The sequence below is a fragment of the Amphiura filiformis genome, chromosome 6 (assembly GCF_039555335.1).
Source record: "Amphiura filiformis chromosome 6, Afil_fr2py, whole genome shotgun sequence".
Lineage (NCBI taxonomy): Eukaryota > Metazoa > Echinodermata > Ophiuroidea > Amphilepidida > Amphiuridae > Amphiura > Amphiura filiformis.
In genome coordinates this window covers 40,244,786-40,266,595 of record NC_092633.1, presented here as the reverse complement: position 1 = coordinate 40,266,595, position 21,810 = coordinate 40,244,786, and the positions used below count along the sequence as shown (strand labels likewise).

The 21,810-nt window shown below is 37.5% G+C and overlaps 1 protein-coding gene across 1 annotated transcript in view; it reads right to left on the bottom strand.

Annotated features, from left to right (window-relative positions):
• The window catches only part of LOC140154523 (uncharacterized), a 102,155-nt gene that overhangs the window by 52,052 nt on the left and 28,293 nt on the right, over positions 1 to 21,810 (bottom strand). The window contains 19 exon segments of the mRNA XM_072177093.1: positions 799 to 1,002; positions 1,622 to 1,822; positions 2,419 to 2,717; positions 3,208 to 3,274; positions 3,414 to 3,623; positions 4,862 to 5,050; positions 6,496 to 6,675; positions 7,579 to 7,782; positions 8,480 to 8,671; positions 10,158 to 10,454; positions 11,128 to 11,334; positions 12,511 to 12,711; positions 13,758 to 14,054; positions 14,951 to 15,157; positions 16,099 to 16,293; positions 17,264 to 17,420; positions 18,049 to 18,188; positions 18,502 to 18,711; positions 21,189 to 21,395. Coding sequence (XP_072033194.1) covers positions 799 to 1,002; positions 1,622 to 1,822; positions 2,419 to 2,717; positions 3,208 to 3,274; positions 3,414 to 3,623; positions 4,862 to 5,050; positions 6,496 to 6,675; positions 7,579 to 7,782; positions 8,480 to 8,671; positions 10,158 to 10,454; positions 11,128 to 11,334; positions 12,511 to 12,711; positions 13,758 to 14,054; positions 14,951 to 15,157; positions 16,099 to 16,293; positions 17,264 to 17,420; positions 18,049 to 18,188; positions 18,502 to 18,711; positions 21,189 to 21,395 — 3,864 coding nt within the window.

The window sequence follows — 21,810 nt, the reverse complement described above, 5'->3', positions numbered from 1 at the left end:
GATAATGGGAGTAACAATGAGAGACAGAAACCCTGGGTGTTGACGTTTCCATCTTGGACAGAATAACATGGAAAGGGCTGCATTATTTTGGCCATATCCAGAGAATGCCTCCCTCAGGCCTTCCCAAGATGGCCTTTGAATGTCACATCCAGGGAGTCAAACCTAGAGGAAGACCACCAAAGAGGTGGACAGACTGCCTACTAGCTGACTGCAAAAGAACCAACCTAAACTCCATAGTAAATGCCAGCCATATAGCAGGCGACAGAACAGTTTGGCGGGACATTAGCATGCCACCTCTCAACCCCAGTTGGAGTGAACGGCATAGGTCAAGGTTAAGGTGCACATACCTGATGGAAATCCCTTGGGTCATATTTACCAGATTTGAGAATCAGGTCAATAAGACTGTGTTTCCACTCAGTTGACATACACCCAAAGTGAACCATTTATTAAAACGAACACGATGGATAATTACTGGTAGCACAGTTACTTTTACGAAGTTCAGCTATAATACCATCAATACATGCCGCCTTGTTAATTGCAACATTTCCATAAACATTGATTTGTATTTCTTTCCATAAAATGTTAGTTTTAGTCTCAGATATGTCCCTTTTAATTTTGAGCAACCATGTATGTCACGCCATTGGTCATGAGGTTGGTCCTGTTGACGTGTTATTACCATACAATATTGTCAACATTGCATATGCGTTTGACTTATAATTCCATTGTATAAATTTCCAATGGGACACATGGTTTTTTGTCGGATATTTGTCAGCACCCCCGAAGCCTTATACAACTCACCTTTCATGTTAATTTCACAGATATACTGCATAGGTCTAGAGCAGGTCCAATCGTTCCATTGTCCTGTTTCCAGTAATTGCGCACAATCTTGGTCTCCATTGGCATCATTAGGTTGATCAGGAGCCCAATTGGAATTCTGCCACTCATTCAAGCCATCACATGTGATTAGTTTCCATTCACCTTCCGTAGCACTGTCATACATACCTACAAACAAAATCAATTACAGCTTTACCTGCCTAAGAAACAGCACACCGTATTTGGACTTTCTGCTTTGTGAAATTTGAGGTATTTGTGTCATTTTCTTCCCAGATTGACTTCAGCCATGGGTAAGGGATCTCAGTTTCTAAGCTAAAACATTGACATTGTGTTCAAGTCTACAGTCAAAAAGCTCACGACTTGACGATCAGCATCACAGGCTCACTGATGATGAAGTAGGTAGAGGTAGGAACAACGTTTTTGTGTTTGGATCAAAAGTTTTAAACTTAAAGCATTCAATATACCAACGCAGATGAACATTCATGAACATTGACATTGTTTATCAACCGTGAGAAAAAAATACAGAGAAAAGTTCATCATCCATTTTCCTACATCCACTTGCAAAGGCCTTTCGCAGTGCCCAAATTGGCACAGTTTATGTCGTAAATATGAAAATGAGTTCTGATTGGCTCATTGAATCACACCTCATTCGCCGATCAATCTGCATAGCATTGGGTGACCTAGTTCTTTTTAGGCCATTGGTCGGGAGCAGTGTGAAAGCTCTTTGCAAAAGCCTGTAAGTTGCTTTGTAGTGAGGTTTGTTTTTTAAGCCCAGGATTATACTTACCAATCCACCAATCACCACCCATAGTCTTGGTCATAATGAAATCTAATTCCTCAGGACTTTCAATGATGGCCAGATCACCAGCATCAGGAGGTCCATCTGGTAATTGACAGCTGCGACGAGCTTCATCCCAGGCAACAAGTTCTTTTACAAATCTATAGCATTTGTTGCCATATCCTGCTTCATACCCTGGTGGGCATTGAACTGTGATAAAAAATAATGATAAAAAGACAATCATTATGCGGCTCTGCCAGTACACAATCAAGTAAAAATGGGTTCTATGTTACGCAAAAAAAAAAGTTTGTTTGAGAAATATTTGTGTGAAAAAGCTTATATGATATGCTTTTTTTTAAATAAATTTTTATAGAAAAACTAGCTACATCCTATGTGGTCTTTTATTACTGGCAAAACCAGCTCAGCAATAGCTCTGTCCTTCAGTTTATTTGCTCATAAGAAACCTTCAAACATTATACATTGCGGATGTTTTACGCATACTTTACACAATGGCTGTAGACACACTGGTTTGCGTGCATATAAACGGAGTGCGATTGACACGATCGCATCATCTGTAAATCTGTGTGCGTCCTATAGTTAAATTGAGTAAAGAAAGCCAGTAAAATGTAAACACTGGACTAAATTGCATGGAAGAAAGAAAGAGAGTAAAGGAGAGAAAACAGATACTTACGGCAACGGACATTAACATTACTCATCGGACATATTCATGACCCCCCTTTCCAAAATAACAGCCCCGTCAGATCGCCCCTTCCGAGATTCAATCAAGCTTGGTTTTTTTTACCAACCTGTTCCATTCAAAGTCTCCACTGTGACATCAGCAACTGGTGGAAGGTTTCCACCCTCTGTCACAGCAGCCAAACTGAATGTGTATGTTGTCCTTGGTTGCAGCATATCAACATTGGCCATCCTAGTATCTCCACCCTCTATGTTTATTGGTTGTGGTGGGCTTCCATCAGTAGTTACAATGATACGATAACCAATGATATCACAATTGTACTCGGATGGCTCCCAGTTTAGGCTTACTTCATAGGCAGATAATGCTTCCCTTGCAGATTGGATGGATTGACATCGCCAGGTGCAAAATCTGAGGAGAAAAGAAAGAGGAATATCTCAAATATAAACATCACCAGGTGCAATATCTGAGGAGGCTAGGAAAGGCTTCATGGTATAAACAAAAGGTACACAAAAATACCGATATGAAAAACAAAAAGAGTTTAAAGTGATTGGTAACTGGGGATAGTGCCCTCTCTCTAGCTGCTCATTGTAGATGTAGAGCAGAGGATAAACAAAAGGTGCACAAAAATAACAATATGAAGCACAAAAACAGTTTAAAGTGATTGGTAACTGGGGATATTGGCCTCTCACTAGCGGCGCATAGTAGGCATAGACCTGCGGGCCAAATAAGGCCTGTCGACCAATTGTGGTTGGCCCTCTTTGAAATGTACAGTGAACATAGTTCTACAAATTGTATTTAACCCTCAAGCATATATTTTGAAATAAGTTTGTCCCTCTGTGGCCCGCCAGAAAATATAATTGAGATTTACACAAAAGAGAGTTCGCGCATAAGCACTAACAATTTGAGCACTCCATGTACGCTCAGATGAGCGATGTTATCAGGTCCGAATGCTGTACCGGTGTCAGCTGAATTCAAGTACACTTAGAGGGCACAACCATGGAATATTCCAATCCACATGTAGGTGCTATTAATCTATGGTTACCACATCATGATGTTAATATACCCAACGTTGACAATGGCATAACTGCATATATTTGAACTAACCTTTTGGTGTGATCTCACAGATGTATTGCATAGGTCTTTCACACGTCCAGTCATTCCACTGTCCAGTAATGTCCAATATTTGACCACAATCTTGAGCCTGTGTATTGTTGCCAAGGTCATTTGGTTGACCAGGAGCCCAGTTAGTATAGGAATCAGCATCAGAGCAGTCAACCCAACGCCAACGTCCTTCGCTGGATTTATCATATAAACCTGAGAAGAGAATCATAGAACATATATTACAAATTAAGGCTTTGTTGGTTACTCTAAAGGGGCCATAGTGGGTTATTGTAACAGTTGTATCCTTGCTTCACACAATGAGGTCCCTAGTTCAAACCCCGACCATTACCAGATGCCTCTATGTGCATTTTAGTTTCCATTTGATACTTGCTCAATTGCTGATTTCTCTGGGTGTTCTAATTTCCGTTTGCATCTATATCCAGACTAATCCTCAGTTCTTTTTTCGGACTAGTCTCCAACACTGATTATGTCTAAATACAGGTATTGGGGAAATTAATCATACGGTCTGAATGACCTATAAGCACTAATACATTCAACCAACCAACCAATCAATCAGCAACTCTAAAACTATATAGGGATGACTCATTCACATCACCCATATCTACGAATTTGTAGACAGAAAGTTGACGAAACACACATACTTAAACTGGATCTCTAAAGATGCACTCCCGTGAAATATATAACATAAAATAAAACAAACGAAGACGGGAAACAGTTGTACATTAGCAGCAAATTTTCGGTACTAAACGTACCTTCTTCAGGCTTTATTATAAAACCCATATCTACGAATCTGTATTCATAGTTTCCCAAAAGTTAGAAATTAAGAGTTATAGTGTATTCCAAAATTAACTGAATTGAATTGAATTCAAAAGTGTGTTCCCAAGAATTGCTTCTTTACAGTAGAAAACCTAATTTTTTCTAATGTAATGTACAAGTATTGTTTTATTATATCTATGCATAAAAGCATATTATCTTACCAGTAAGTAAGAAGGAATGGTCTTTCACCTATCTTAGTAGGGGAAGCAATAAGAAAGCCAACATTTACATGTCATATGTGTGGTATTTCCAATAGCTAATAGCACAACTCAAATTTATGCTTAATATCACACATTGTCCTACCATTGGGCTATTCCATTTAAAACCCACACTACCCCTGTGGAAGATTTTGGAAATATCTGCCACAGGGGGAGTATGAATTTCAAATGGAATTAGCACATTAGGCAGCTCCATTTGAATTTCATACACCCTCTGAGAAATATTCAACCTGAATTCCATTTGTAATTCATACTCCCTCTGTGGAAGATATTTTAAAAATCTTCCACAGGGTAGTGTGGGTTTTAAATGGAACAGCCCATTATAAATGCCAAAAAAATTACCAAAGTGAGATTCTCATTTTTATCTAAAAAGTAATTTTAACCTCTTTAACTTACCAATCCACCAGTCTCCTCCTTGCGTCATATTCATGATATAGTCTTGCTCAGCGGCAGAATTAATGATAGCTAAATCACCATCCTGAGTATCTGACTCACAGCTTGTCCTGGCTTCATTCCATGATACCAATTCTTTGACAAATTTAAAACAACTCACTGGACCAGCTGAATATCCATCAGGGCATGTTACTGAAAAGACAAAATCAATTGATCAATCAAGCAACCAATCAGTGTTCACTCGCTTGCTTGATAACCCAAATACTCCTTTTAAGTTGAAACTGTTTGGTAATAAAGCATGGTATTATGCCACTTTGTGAAGCTATAGACACACATCTTGGGAGATTAAGGTCATCTCTTCTATAGGGGGTGTCTGGATTTCAATTATCCTTCGATCAGCTTGTGATCAGCGGGCCTTATAACATCACAGATTAATATCAAAATATTTGATTTTGAGCATTTGCTTGTGACATCTCACCAGAAGCATCACAATCGACTTTGTCTACTTTCTGTATTTAACACAAAATAATGACCAGGCAGGTCAACTAATAGCACTCTTAACATGGGTATACTTTTCGGCGTAGTGGTAAAAGCCTAATAATTCCCACCTATTACGAGCTGATCATACTATAGAATAGCCCATTTCGGGGACATAACCAGGGGGCTTGTCGATTATAGGTTAATACATGCATATCACTTGTTGGGAGTGAAATTGTACAAAATAATGCCCGCGTACTGACATGTTGATGCGTCTAATGTACGAGCCCCGAAGGGTGAGTGCATTAGACGCATCAACATCTCAGTACAAGTGCATTATTTTGTACAATTTCTCGAGCAACAAGTGATACGCATGTATTAACCTATTTCATACACCATCCTGTAATTTTTGCATTTTTATAACAAAATTGTCACTAAAAATGTTGGAAAATGCAAGCAAATATATAAATGCATCAACCCGCAAGTAAAATGAACGCGTCAGAAAGCACGGCTAGTAATTTACTAATGTCTGCTTTGATTGGTTCTCACTATCTAGGAGTGTATGAATTGATGTTAAATCATCCTTTCTTGGATTCTGTTTCACCTTCAACTGGGACAAAGTGCTTATGTCCAGGCTTTTGAATCCCAGCTTCCCTTTGGAACAAACAAGCTGTTTCTATGCCTGAACCATTTAACAGGCATTTCGTGATCCACAGCATCATCCCCCCACTTTTCTCAAAAAAAGTTGAGATTTTTATACCACTGGATACCTCTGGTTACATTATGTTTATGTACCAAAAATTTCTTGAGGATTAATTTGCTTAGCAAAAATATCGCCAAATTTGAATTTCGTTCTGGTATACCAGAACAAAATTACAACAGTGGCCTATGGAGCAGTGTAATGCACTAAATCATGTATAACTCACAAATGCAAAATCGGAATCAACTGAAATTTTGGGAATAAGCTTTTTTCATGGATATCTACTGAAAAATGTCATAAAAAGAGGATGCTAGGATCGCAAAAATCCTCCTTTAACTGGTGAACACTTGACTTACATTGTTGAGTTCTAACATTAACAAACTGGTCAAACGGCAATTCCATTTCCCATGTGTAGGCAGCAATACTGAATCTATAGCTAGTATCTGGCATAAGATCCTCTATGTCGACACTCTCGCAGTTTCAGCTCCGGGTACAATAATTCTCTCGTCGTCATAAGTCACAATGTATCCCAACACATCACAGTAATAAAGCGACTGAGTGCGCCATGTCAGTGTGACACTGGTTGCAGATGTTGCTTCTCCTTGAAGACGGTTAGGATTTGCAAACGATGGATCCCATGCTATATAAAATTAAATTAAAAAACAGAGAGTGGGTGGTTGTTAAAACAATGATAATGCTAGTTTCAAAAGGGTGTTTCAAAAGTCATAAAATCATAAAATATTCCAAATTGATGATGCTAGTTTTAACAGGGTGTTAAGTGTTAAAATTATTTTAAAAAATTGAGCTACAATCCTCGAAAAAAGTCCTTGGAACACTTTTGGCACCATTAATCAAATCAAACATGTATTTTAATGTGGATAAAAATGTTCAATATTGGGTATTAGAAGAAAGTCAGGCCTTCAATTAATACTTTCCCCCTCACCGCCCACATCATTCAATGTTACAACACTTTGAAGACACACTGAATACATTTTCACATTCATTTTCTCTAAAGACGCCAGTAAATGTTTCAAGACTTGAAACTACATGGACATAACCACCTTCTTTTCCATTTATCTTGAAATGTACTCAATGTGATTTAACCCCATGAGAACTACCTGCCGATTGGCTAAAAAGAAGTTTTCTTATCAACTGGCCCAATCAGCAATATTGTTAGAATAATTTCACCAGACAAAAAAATTGGGGTGAATTATTTGCAAAGCTCCATTCTGATTGGTGATTAGAGTGAAAATATCATGTAAATGACCAATCAGAGGCAATGTTAGATCAGCAGGTAGTGTCCAGAGGGTTAACTCCCTTTAAGAACTAGTATCCTCAATTACCTGCAGGGGTTTAATAACAAACATGTATAGATGTTTCAAGAATGATATTTGATTTGTGATATAATTCAAAATACAAAAAAAAATACTTGTGGCATACATTTTTAAGAAATATTGTACTGGCACTGAAACAGTGGCCAAAATTAACATTTATTTACTCATTTATTTATAAAACTACTGGAAAGTAACCTGAGTTTGCTTACTTATATCATTGATTTCACATATGTACTGCATGGTGCGATCACACTGCCAATCATTAAATTTTCCATCCTGTAGGATCTGTCCACAGTCCTGGTTACCATTGAGGTCATTAGGTTGTCCCTCTCCCCAGTTGCTAAGAGCCCACTCATTTGGCTCGCTGCAATCAATCCACCTCCAGTCATTCTCAACAGCTAAATCAAAATAACCTACAAAACGTGGGAAAAGTTTGAAAATGTGTGATTAATATTATGCACTGCATGCTAGCCATAGGCTACAATATAAAAAGTTTCAAGTTTTGAGATATTTTCTCCCAATATCAAGAGCTATCTCAAGAACAACTGAACCAATACTAGGCTTGTTTGTACTCATTTTAATGCATTTTACATGCTGATTCCAAATATGGTCATGAAAATTTATAATTCTGAACTTTTTTAATTAAAAAAAACCCATTAAAATTGATTTCAAATAATTGAAACACTAAGTGGAAAATTAACACTAAGTGGAAAATGTGTAACCTTTCAAACTTCTTTGCTCTCTCTGGTGCTAAAGGATAATCATAAATGCATACAGTGTGACCTATTCAAAGATTATTTTTGCAGATGAAACCAGTATCTCCTTATCACACACAAAGATATCAACTTACTCCAAACTATTTGTATCACCAACACTGAGCTTACTAAGCTAAACATCTTGCAACACAAAAATTTATAAAACTTTCAATAACATTACCATTGATAAAGATCCTATTTTGCACTACTAATTTTAAAATGTACCCAAGTGTAACCTTATTGAGGGAAATAAGACAAAGTTAAGAAATTTCAATTTTGACATTTTTGATCCTTTGAGAGAGAACATAATGTTAGCTAAATATGCCTTTAACAAAGTTATATTATAGATTCTTACCAATCCACCAATCACCACCCTGTGTCACATTCATAAGAAACTCGTTCTCCAGGCTAGTTTCAACTATAACCAAGTCACTATTTTCTTCCAGTTGTTTACACTTTGTACGAGCATCAGTGAAAGTTTCAAACTTTGGGATAAACATGTAGCACCTGTCTCCCGGGCCAACCATCCATTCTGGTGGACATGGATCTGATATGGAAAAATGATAGATACACAAATGTTTGAAAGTCTTCAGTGAATGGCTCTTTTCAGAGCCACCAAAACCTTTATAATTAGCAGATAGGTGAAATCTGCTTGTTCTCTGTTGACAAGGGGCTGTCTTCAGTGAACAGCTCTTTTCAGAGCCATCAGTAGGCAAGTGGAGGTCTACATGTCTCATTCTTAGGTACTTTGTCCTGAAGAAGTCATAGCTACTCCTGACGAAAGCTTGACAGTTATAAACTTGTCCGACGTAGAACCCGCTAAAACCCACTAATTAATAGTCTTGAGTATGATGGCTAAATTATAGGTTAATAATTGATGTTATTATTGATGCATACTGAGATGTTGATATGCGACTAATGTACGAACCCCACGGGGGAGTGCATTAGATGTAGCAACATCTCAGTACATGTGCATCGTTTTGTACAATTTCTTGAGCAACCATACACAGTTTTAACCTATTTGCAAGGGATGGGGTATGAACGTTTGGACAGTATTTGGGACATTAGAGCACATCAGACATATCGAATTGCATTCTGAATACGAAGAATGTCCTTCTGATATCAAATAATTATTTTAATAATTTGTCATAAAATTTGTATTATATCGTGAATTTCAAAAAATGAAAATTATTTGATATCAGAAAGACGTTCTTCGTATTCAGAATGCAATTCAACATGACTGATGTGCTCTCATGTCCCACAAAAAATACTGTCGAAATGCTCAAAACGATCATTCCAGATCCCTTAACCTATTTCATCCATGAGAAACAAATACTGTTATATATGCTATTCATTTATAACAAAATTGTCATTAAAACTGTTAAAAAATATGAGCAAATATAAAATGTATCAGTCCGCAAGGACAATGTCAATCCTACACAACGCAAATGCATCAGAAACCACAATTATGCAATTATACACAATCACTACTGTCACTCCTGGCATTTTTCTAACGTTTGCTCTGATTGGTTCTCACTATCCAATAAGAGTGTACTAAATATAATCAAAAGGTGAACGATCCATCGTTCCATTTCAAATTTACTCAAACTATAAAGCTTATAGGCTTTAAAAGCAAAACAATTAAATTAAGTATGGCTTAAAATAAACTTTGGACCTTTGTACTTCATGAATGGAAACTTGCTTTGATCATAAAGAGCACAAATCATGACTATCAGTTTGGGAGCTTAGCAAAACTGCGTATATCGCTATTTGTCTTATGTCTTATTTATACGTCCAAGCTCCGTGATGCTCAATAACGATCGGCTAGCTAATACACACATTGACGATAATTATAGGCACTGGAATGAAATAGCAATTTTCTTTGTTTTACCTCACTTGTTGGTTCAAAATTAAAAGGAGACATAATGATATCAAGGAAAACTTAACATTTTATGGAAAAAAAATAAGAATCTATTCTTTATTGAAATTGTACATTATTGTTTTAAATTAGAAGGAAAAAAAATGTTACTCACTTGGATCTACTCTTGTTGTTCCTTTAGCCAGTCCAGCAACAGGTCTGTCACCAAACACAGTATTAGCACTAATACTGAATACATAATCAGTCTCTGCTACCAGACCTGTGATATTGCCTTCACGAATACCATTACCCGGAATGAACATTGTTGTTGTTTCATTGTTGTTTTCGGCACCAAGATTATAGCCGAGAATGTCGCAATCATATTGGGAAGGACGCCATGTCAATCTGGCGGCATTGTATCCTACGCCTCCTAGGCGGAAATCTATCGGATCCACGTCATCTGGTTGGAAATCTGGTGAATAAAAAAAAAGAGATATTATTTTTTAACTTTGCATCTATCTAACTCTGTCTCTGGGTGAGCCAGTATGTTAGTTAAGAAACATTTAACATTTAAAGTATAGTCAGGAGCAGGCGGCGAGTGGCAGCGAGGCGGCGAGTGGCATTTTCCATATACTCGGTTAGTTTTGTGGGGTTCATTATCGAACCCCAACGGTTTTCGCTTCAAAATTTCAAAACAATCCCATTCAATTACACGGTTGACGATGCAAATTTACTGAATTTAGAGAATGCATGGCGCACACCACCTGATCAGGAGAACACATTGGGCTATTCCAGTTGAAATCCACACTACCCCTGTGGAAAATTTTGGAAATACCTTTCACAGGGGGAATATGTTTTTCAAATGTAATCGGTCAGAGTTGATCATTTTGAAACCGACACTCCCTCTGTATTATGGCTTTACCTTCCACAACTGGAGTGAGTGTTTGAAATGGAAGTTACCCAATTGTCTATTCTATTCAAAATTTATACTCCCTCTGTGGAAGACTTTAGCAAAATCTTCCACAGGGGTAGTGTGGATTTTAAATGGATAATAGCCCATTGCTGCGCTATATGTGTTTTCCTTTCAAATCAGATTTTCTTGAACTCACACAATGCAATGATTCTTTTCCTTTGTAAAAACTTACCTTTAGGGGTAATTTCACATATGTATGGGGTTATCAAGTCACAGTTCCTATCATTTAATGCACCCTGTTCTACGTTGCCTGCCACACAGTTCTCCACACCTCTGTTATCACTAGGTTGGTTTGGTGCCCAGTTCTCATCTACCCATGGAGCTGCATTAGTACAGTCTACCCAGCGATAATCACCTTCCGCGGCTATGTCATAAAGACCTGCATTCATCGATATTTACAAAGCAATATAAGTATTAATAAGGATGTAAATTTACAAAGTATTAAGGATGTATCATACTAATGGTGAATGAGTCACATCACTTAAAACAATCAAATGCTGATTCCATATGGCAAATCAGCCCTCACAGCTAGAGCCTGTAACAAATAGGGCCATTCCGTTTAAAATCCACACTATCCCTGTGGAAGATTTTGGAAATATCTTCCACAAGTAGAGTATGAATTTCAAATGGAATGATCACATTAGGTACCTCTGTTTGAATTTTATACACCCTCTGGGAAAGATGCAACCTGAAACTTTCACTGAGGGAGGCTAGTTTCAAATGGAGCTGCCTAATGTCTTCATTCCATTTGAAATTTATAATGCCCCTGTGGAAGATACTTCCAAAATATTCCACAGGGGTAGCGTAGATTTTATGGAATAGCCCAATGCAGTATATGTTTTTTAATTGAAGATCAAATGGTTTTCCAAAACTCACTCAGTCCACTGTGACCTATTATGGGAAAATCACCTTTTGGACCAATTGATTTTTGCATATAATGTAACTCAATATCAGGACATGTGAACTTCAAAGGGCATTTCATGATCCACAGCCTCATCCTGTCACTTTTTTCCAAAAAAGTTGAGATTTTTATACCACTGGAAACCTCTGGCTAAATAATGTTAATGTACACACATTTCTTGCAGATTAATACATTAACAAAAAAATTGCCAAATTTGAACTACATTTTGGTGTATCAGAACAAAATTACAACAGTGCATCATGCATAACTCATAAATTAATGCAAAAAAGGAATCAACTGAAATTTTGTGAACAAACTTTTTTTGTGGATATCTACTGAAAAATGTCATAAAAAGAGGATGCTAGGATCATGAAATACTCCTTTAATGAGTGATTTTGGAAAAGTAAAACAGACTCACTTGGCTGGTAATACTGGAGAACAAGTTTCTTATGAATGTGACATATGAATGTCTTGTGATTGTTTTAATGTCTTCCTTGGGTGTGGGGTGTGTGTGGGGTGTGGGCGGGTGGGGTGTGTGTGGGGTGTGTTAAATTTGATCTCCCAATTCAATGAAGCCATTTCTGATGACTAATCCCATGACTTTGTAGTGAAGTTGAGATTTCCATGTGAATATAAAGTAGAAAAAACACTCACCAAACCACCAAGGTCCTGACGCATTAGCACTTCTGGCAAACTCAATGAGGGCATCGAACTCTGCTTCAGTTTCAATTACAATCAAATCAGCGTTCTCAGTTGATTGACAGTCAAGTCTAGCATCTAACCAAGATTTGCTTTCCGCTACAAATTTATAGCAGCCAAAGTCATAACCCAAGTCAAATCCTAATGGACAAGCCTCTGTAGGGGAGAACAATATATCTTCATTATTACTTCAATTCAGCAACTTTAAAGATTGTGAATACTCTCAATCATCTGGGAATCATACAATGAGAGAATGATTTCAATCTATTCAACCAGATTAATCCACGTACCTTGGAGCAACCAACATTGCGGTCAGTACCACTGACCTTCAGCTGGGTTGTGATGTTAAACACCTTGAGTCCCGATGTCCCGAGGTGGACCTAGAGGACGTCAAAGTCCTCGACCGTGAAGCATGGTGGTACGAACAGGGAGTTAAAGAAGCCACCTGGGTGCGAGCAGAACAACCATCCCTCAAAAGTGGTGGAGGACTCAGAAACAACCTCACACATGCCTGGGACAGAACCATCAGAACTCTACCTCGCCAAATGACGTCACAAGGTGACGTCATCGGGACTCAAGGTGTTTAACATCACAACCCAGCTGAAGGTCAGTGGTACGTCTGACCGCAACGTTGGTTGTTCCAAGGTATGTGGATTAATTTGGTTGAATAGATTGAAATCATTCTCTCAACTTTAAAGATGTTTAAAATTGTTGCTTTTAGATGGCCCATGGACATGTCACAATGATTTTCCCCAATCCAGTCATACGAACACTCTGTAATTCTACAATAAGTTCATTGATAACTTGTCAGAGCTTGAAAAAGATGTCCAAAATGCATTATAATTTCAAAATTGGAAAAAATTTACATAAACTACACCAAGCCTGTTGGTTTAATTGGTTGTAGGGTCAAAAATTGAAAATTGCATCTTTACATCATGGACAGTCACATTTATGTTCAGCAAATGTGATGTGCCATGTCAAAAGGAGACACTTTTGGGCAGGATCGTAATTGGAGAAATAGCCAAAAGGACCAGGGTGATTTTTTCACAGTTTGGGTTTGTTGTGAATTTGTGATGTTATTAATGTTTAAAATATTGTCTGAGAGTTTCAGACTGGAATATAACTGGCATCGATAACCTGCCCAAAAGTGTCTCCTTTTGACATATGGCACGTCACAAATAATTAACAGTTAAGATACGTACCACCATCTGGAGTCTGTAATGGTAAGAACAAATCAGGATCCAAATCTCCGTACGCTGTGTATGCACTGAGTGCAAATATGTACATCTGACCTGGGGTCAAGTATTCAATGGTGACTTCGTTAACATTAGCGCCCTCTACACGCACTGTTTTGGTGGTAGATCCAGCAAAATCGTAGTCAATTTTGTAGCCTAGGATGTCACATTTGTCCATATTAGGTTCCCAGGTAAGCGTGACTGAGAAGTCGTCTGACACTTCACCTCGGAGTAACACTGGTCTCTGGTCATCAAGTGATATGGCTAGAAAGAAAACAAGAAATAAATATAGGTCAAGAATTTACATGATCACAAAATGTAGATTTGAAAGTTTACCACCTAATGTGTCATGCTGCCACAAAATGAGCGTAAAGACGCAAGTTGGTTAGTTTTGAGACGTCCTGACTACTGCTTCAGTCTTCTTTGTTTCACACGCACCTGTTCAAGTCAATGTCTGATGTCCTTGTGAATGGGGGCAAAATGAGCCATGCACTCACAAAGGATATACTACTGGATACTACTGCGGAAAATAAAGATCATCAACTCAGCAACCAGGATGTCTTGAAATTACCAACTTGCAACTTTATCAGCTTGCGACTTATTTATTGCAAATTAGTAGCCATAAAAACACCATTTTATTCCATACTACATTTCATTTCCTCTCTGTCCAGCCATTGTTCAATTGCGAATATCTCTCAAGTGCATTTTCGCTGATATGTTACTATGACTATTCAGCGACGATTTGTATACTATACACTGTAGCCTCAGCACAAAACATACCATTACAGTGGGGCATTGTGGGTGTACCACCATTTGCTATATTGAAGAGGAGCGTGGCCGTGTGGTTAAGGCATTGGACTGTGAATCCAAGGGTCTCGGGTTCGAAATCTGAACTTAAAGCCGTTAATGCTGACATTAATGCAGTGTGCACGTTAAAGAACGTCACAGGCTATTCAAAAAGAGCAGGGGATCATCTCGGTACTGTTGACTGTACTTCAAAAATGCACTCATCTACTCTAGGTTCCAGAGTAAAAAATAAGTACAGCTTGTCTTTACGCAGTGTGATAATACTCATACATATATGAGGCCAGCACTAATAAGGAAGAAGGAAGAAGATATACACTACAGTCTCACTGCTTTGGTTTATAGCCTCTACTTACTCTTTGTCATGATTTCACATACATAAGGATTGGTAGCATTACACAGTCTATCTTCCCACTGACCAAATGGATTCAATTCCCCACAATCTTGATAACCTGCAAGGTCATCAGGTTGACCCGCTGCCCAGTTAAGTAACTGCCATGTCTCAAGTCGAGCACAATCCTGAACCCAACGCCAGCTACCTTCTACAGCTTGATCATATAATCCTATATGGAAACAAAATTGTGTATAATCAATTAGAAACATTTTCTGAGACGTGGAATAATCCTTACTTGCTTGATTTGGTAAATAACATACCGTCACACTGTTACGATAATTGCCTAACTTGCTTTTTTTTTGTAATTTTGAGAACAAACACAAAATATGGTTGAAGCATGCATTTAAACATATTTATAATCTTTGGACAAGAACAATTGATAATGACACAAATTAAAGGGAATAATCAGAAATGATTAGGGTGATCACTGATCACATAACTGATATTTTGTACACATTCACAAAATTACAAAAAATTAGTCAGGCAATTATCGTAACTGACTATATGTAAAGGTAGAAATGCTTGCGTGATTAATTTTTTGCTATTTGCTCATTTTAACTGTTTCACTAGTTTTTAAATTCACAATTCTAAGCTTCCCTACATTTACCGATATACAAAGAAGGAATACATTTGTGCATTATGCACAGCAATAAATGTAGCGTGAAATTTCCAATTTTACAGTAACTAATTGTTCTTTCTGAACTTTCATTTGAATCCCTTTTAGCACTTTTTACATAACTATATATTGCTTTCTTTATCTCTCTTCCCCCCCCCCCCTCTCTCTTTCTCTCATCATAATTTTGTTTTTGATTGATTGAAAAATTTGAGTGTATGTTGAAAATTTTAATCACAGGTACAACATTTTTATATCATAAAATGTCCAGAAATTTTGTCATTCTCTTATTGGCACTATTCAAATCCTTGAAACTCACCAAAATGGAATAAATGTTTTTTTCTCGAAATAAACATTACTAGTGCTGCATGCTGCTTAAACAAAAACAAAAGTACTGCATACCTATTTCAGCTATACTAAATTTGTTTAAATATGACGTCTTATTTAGTTTGCTTATCACATCAATAAAATGAAATCATATAAAATCTTGTACAAACCTATCCACCAGGGCGCAAAGGATGCACCTGTGTCATTGATAAAAAACAGTTCAGCTGGGGTGTTGATAACAAGTAGATCAGCGCCCTCTGTTGACATACAATCAGTGCGGGCTTCTCCCCATGTTGTGGGTTCAAACACAAACTTATAGCATACATACTCTGGACCTGACACATAACCAGGTGGGCAAATTTCACCTGCAAACATAAATAATGATATAATAGTATTACAATGTAGTTCACCCACTTTCAAAATTGCAGATTTCTCATACCATTTGGTTCATCTCAAGTTTGGTAGTGACGTCAATGCAACTTTGCGGTTGCACCCCAAGCCTGTCAACAAACCGCCCTTGTATGCGTGCGTGTACACTCAAGGCGTTTAACTTTATGCGCGCCATTTGATACTCTGGCGAGCGAAATACGCACATACGTCACTACCAAACTAGAGATGAACCAAATTATAGTGCACCATAGTTTTATTTAGCTGCAATAAATATCAGGGAGCACAGACAAAATTACCATATTGTTTGTATTAAATGCACTGGGACGGTGTTGCATTTTTCCAAACAGGGGGCATTTATTAGAAGTGAATTTTCAGTAAAAAAAGCTTGAAAATCAGTGCTGAACTTAGAAAGAATCACTCACATTAAGGTTCAAATTCAAGATGGCGGCACACACAGAACCGCATTGAACATGATATTTTTGTGTTATAAAACAAAATTACACCCGTACATGCATCATCAAACATTTTTTCATTTTAAAATTTCATAACCCTATTTTGTTTTAAGGGCTCGTAATTTTTGAACACTTGCAATGAGTACATGAGACCCCCAATTACTCATAAATTATACCATTCAAAGTGATATTGCTGCTGCTCCTTCGTGTACATGCATGTTCAATGGGAACTTGCATGCATCATCCAGGAACCAGTTTTAGGGTGTTTTGCAAAAGCATGGTACATTGTGGTGATAATCTTCTTTGGTGCATACTGTGCTATAAAATATATGCAGCTTGTTCAGCGAATGAGGTGCCTATGTTACATGACATGATTCAATTAGCCAATCAGAACCTTCCTTCTATGTTTACATAGTTCACATTTGCAAAAAAGTACTGGAGAACTTATAGGTCGCATATAGTCATGAGTCAAATGTTCATAATCAAAACTTACTGTTATCACTCAATGTTTTTATGGTGACCTCCTCTTCATAAGGTAGCGTTCCCAAGCTGACAGTGTTAGCCACAATAGAGAAGGTATAATAGGTATCCACCTCTAGATCAAATATGTTCACCTCTTCTGTGCTAGTTCCAGGGACAAAAACACTTGCCTGAAAAAATAGTAAACATTTGAGTATGATTCTGTACTTTACATCCCTGAATTATAATACAGTTGATAGGTTTGTTAGTCGATTCCAGGTTAATGTGCAGGCCTTGAAATAAGCCAGAATTGCTGAGGGCCATTTGGGCCCTTGATCTTAAATGTTTGAGGGCCCTCACAAATTTTTGTGGGCCCGAATTTGAGCCATTGGTTTTAACCTATGCACCTCACAAAAAAGTGAGAAAAATTGCGACAAATTTTTGCGGGCCATTTGGGCCCGCCGGATGTGTCTTTTGCGGGCCCTCACTGATTCCTTATTTCGAGCCCTGCATACGGTATGTGTGCGTTTTTGTGTCCCTGGTATGAAATTAGCTCTTATACATGTGTTATGATTATGCGCCTACACTCTAAACAATGACGAGGGGTCTACACACTCAACAACATCTTTGACTAACTCATCACACCATCTACAGCGGTTCCTGTTGCCTATAAAAGGAAACAGTCAGATGTGATGGGTTGCTAGTCAGATGAAACCACTAGTGTAGTAGTGAAACATCACTAAAATGTGAGTTAAACATCTTCATTTTTCTTTGGAATTGTTCAAAATGAACAAAATCCACAGAATTCCCTACACTCACCATTTCATCTTGTGATTTATTGTATGAGATTGTGTAGCCAATGTTGTCACAACGATAGATACTTGGTGTCCATTGTATAAGTATGCTGGTGACATTGGTTGAAAACCCACTTAGGCTGGTAGGAGTGCCTGTTTCAGGTTCTGTAAATAGACAATAAGAGGAATATATATCTCAAAAGTTGTTTCTTTATTAAATTACAGAAGAAAATAATGCCTCGGCTTGAAGTTGTATATTGAGAATTAAATGACTGATTTTGAGATTAGCTCAAAGAAATAAATTCAACTCCTGTTAGTTTCCAGCATCATTCCTTATGTTTCTTATCGTTTTTACTACTTATTTTTGCCTATATCTCAATATCATTATTGCCAACTTCATCTGATTGCACTTGCATCACATTTCTTTGCTATATTTCTAAAAAGAATATCTCATCCCTTCAAAATTGGTTTAACTTACTGGGTCCTGACGTTTCACAGATATACTTGTATTTCATGTCGCATTGTCTGTCGGAAAATAATCCGTCTGTACCATTAATCACGCCACAGTTCTCCGATGGATCGACACGATTGTCTGGTTCATCATCACCCCAATTGTTTCGAATCCAAGATGGCGCTGCCCAACAGTCCACCCAGCGCCAGTCCCCTTCAGTTGCGATGTCATACAAACCTGCATACCATATTAAACATTTGTAAACAATGACAATTTAATGTTAAGAGCACACTGTGTTGTCAACATTTCACTACACATGAAAACATTAGAAACAATGCTGTAATTCATGAAAATAAACACTCACACTTCGCATCAAATAGAGGGTCATTCTATTGCCATCTTTAAAAAAAATTACAACTGTTTGTATAATAATAATATTTTGAATGTTCATTTGTTTCAAAACCCCTTACATCCACTTGCCCATTTTTGAGAACACATCAAATAATCATCAAAGAAATCACTGATATATAGGGGTTTGCAACAAAAGCAGTTTTTGGCGGGATGCTTGGGTAGGATGAGCATCCCGCCAAAAACTGCTTTTGTTGAAAAACATCTTATATCAGTGATTATTTTGATGATTTTTTGATGTGTTCTCAAAATTGGGCAAGTGGATGTAAGGGGTTTTGAAACTAAGCTCTTCATATGACCCATTCCATGTCAACTCCAGGGATGTGCACCGCAGCACCTCTTCAATTTTTTTCTTTTTCTGTGTGGTGGTAAATATTGATGAGAAAGTAAAATTCGAAAATTTGAGCTTCATACTCCATTTCGTTTTCCGTGGCATCAATTTGAAATTTAGGGGGTCAGCGTAAAAATGTGTATAGCCTTGAAAGACAACGTTGGAGGTCCATAAATGTATAAAGGAACCATTTACAACTTTGAAAAGTATGTATTCTGGGGTACTTATTTGTGTAGAATTCAAATCTGGCATCAGAAAACTTGTAACTCCTTTACTTTAAAAGATATAGGGCCCTCAAAATGCAACTTCGTCCATCCAGGACCAACTTTGGGGGGTCAAAACTCCAAAAGTAAAAATAATTTTATTGTCCATTTTTTGCCAGTCAGAGCCCTTTGGTAGGACATTACTCTTATCAATATTGAGCCTATTAGAAATTAGATACTTTTAGCTGAGATATTACCCATGCAAAACCCCAATTGTACATTTTTTGTACATTTTGACCCCCCTGAAAACCAATGTCAGACATTTTGCCCCACCATCAACTTCAGGTATGTTGAAGATATATCCTTGGACAACATTTCTGAGAAATATTGGCTTTGGGACTCGATGGCTTCAACACATCAGTAAGGTTTGCATTCTCCATAGAGTTGTACACATTTTGACTGATGTGTTGAAGTCACCGAGGCCCAAAGCCAATATCTCTCAGAAAGGTTGTCCAAGGACATATTTTCAACATACCTGAAGTTGATGGTGGATCATAATGCCTGACATTGGTTTTCAGGGGGGTCAAAATGTACAAAAAATGTACAATTGGGGTTTTGCATGGGTAATATCTCAGCTAAAAAATATTCTAATAGGCTATTGTCACAAACAAGTTACTTTTGGAGTTTTGACCCCGGATCAAGTTTTCTGATGCCAGATTTGAATTTACTTTTCAAAGTTGTAAATGGTTCCCTTTATACATTCATGGACCTCCAAATATCGCCTTTCGCTATGGCATACACATTTTTACGCTGACCTCTAAATTTCAAATTGATGCCACGGAAAACGAAATGAGTATGAAGCTCAAATTTTCGGATTTTACTTTCTCATCAATATCTACCACCACACAGAAAAAGAAAAAATTGAAGAGGTGCTGCGTGCACATCCCTGAGTTGACATGGAATGGGCCATATATGTATTACTATTACCTCAGCCTACAACTCAATGCTGGATGAGTTTAGAGCAAGTTAGACCTAGTCCACACTAGTATTTTGTCGTCATTGTATCGTGATTCCCTGATAATGACACAATTATAATAAATGAATGATGAGAGTGTTTACACAGTCAGCACCTCGTCATTGTGTAGTAATCACTTCTGGTTATATATACACCACGGCAAGTAAAAAGTCCATTGAGTGAACATTAATATGACAACAAAATGCGTAAACATGGGTACTTTTCATTTATTCGCAATTACGACACAATCATGCTACGAACCAGGAACATGATGGAAATTTTCATCATTTGTGTGCAAATGATGACACAATTGCAGTATGCTGATGACATTGAGACACACAATACAAATTTTGTAATACGATGACAGGATAGTAATCAACAGGAAAAAACATACTCTTGCAGACCAGATAAGCCCAATTGCTATTGTAACTTCCGGTTTTGGAGAGCGGTTTTGGGACACTTCGACATCCGACATATCAGGAAAATTGGTGTAATTATTATTACTTAATTTATTATTGTCATAATGTTATCATTAAAATAATTAATCTATTCAATAATAATGTTTTTTGGGTTTGTTTTCACTCTTGTAAAACATTTTAGATTAAATTTTTTACACACAAAAAAACAATTTTTCTGAATTTTACCAATAGGTCAGAGGACAAAGTGTCCTAAAACTGCAAAAACAGTACCACAATGCATTGCAAACTATAATACCCATTTGGTTTAACATCATATCTAACTTGACATTCTCACTCACCAATCCACCAGTCATCTCCTCCAGCAGACATGGCAGTCTCATAAATGAATTTGTTCTCCAAAGCATTTTCAATGATGATCAAATCAGAGTCCGGTGCTTGTAGACAGTCTGCTCTGGCATCCTCCCATGAAGCCGACACATTTGAGAATTTATAGCAATTGAAGTCCTCGCCTACAAGAACAGCTTGGTAACCGTCGGGACAATTGTCTGCATTAGAAAATGATAATAAAAATGATGTTATTTGAAATTACAGTTGATCCAAAGTTGTGGGAAAGGCTTGGAGATGAGCATTCATCATCCTACTTGATTTACATGTTCTGGTGTCCCCCAGGGTTCCGTCTCAGGGCCTCTTCTTTTTTCATCTGTGTCTTTGTCTTACCTCCTTTCTTTAAATACCTCTTTAGTCCTCTATGCAGATCTCTTCAAGCCCATCAATGATCCTTCCCAAACCTTTTTTTTCTGTGACCCAAATTTTATAAGAAAAATATGGTGCTACCCACAGCATAACACAAATGCTGATACTTACCAGAACTTATCAGTGGAATACCAGGTTAAACTTGATTTCCAAAGGGGCACAATTTTGAAGTTGTCCTGCTGATCTTCTTCTTAAATGACTTTATAG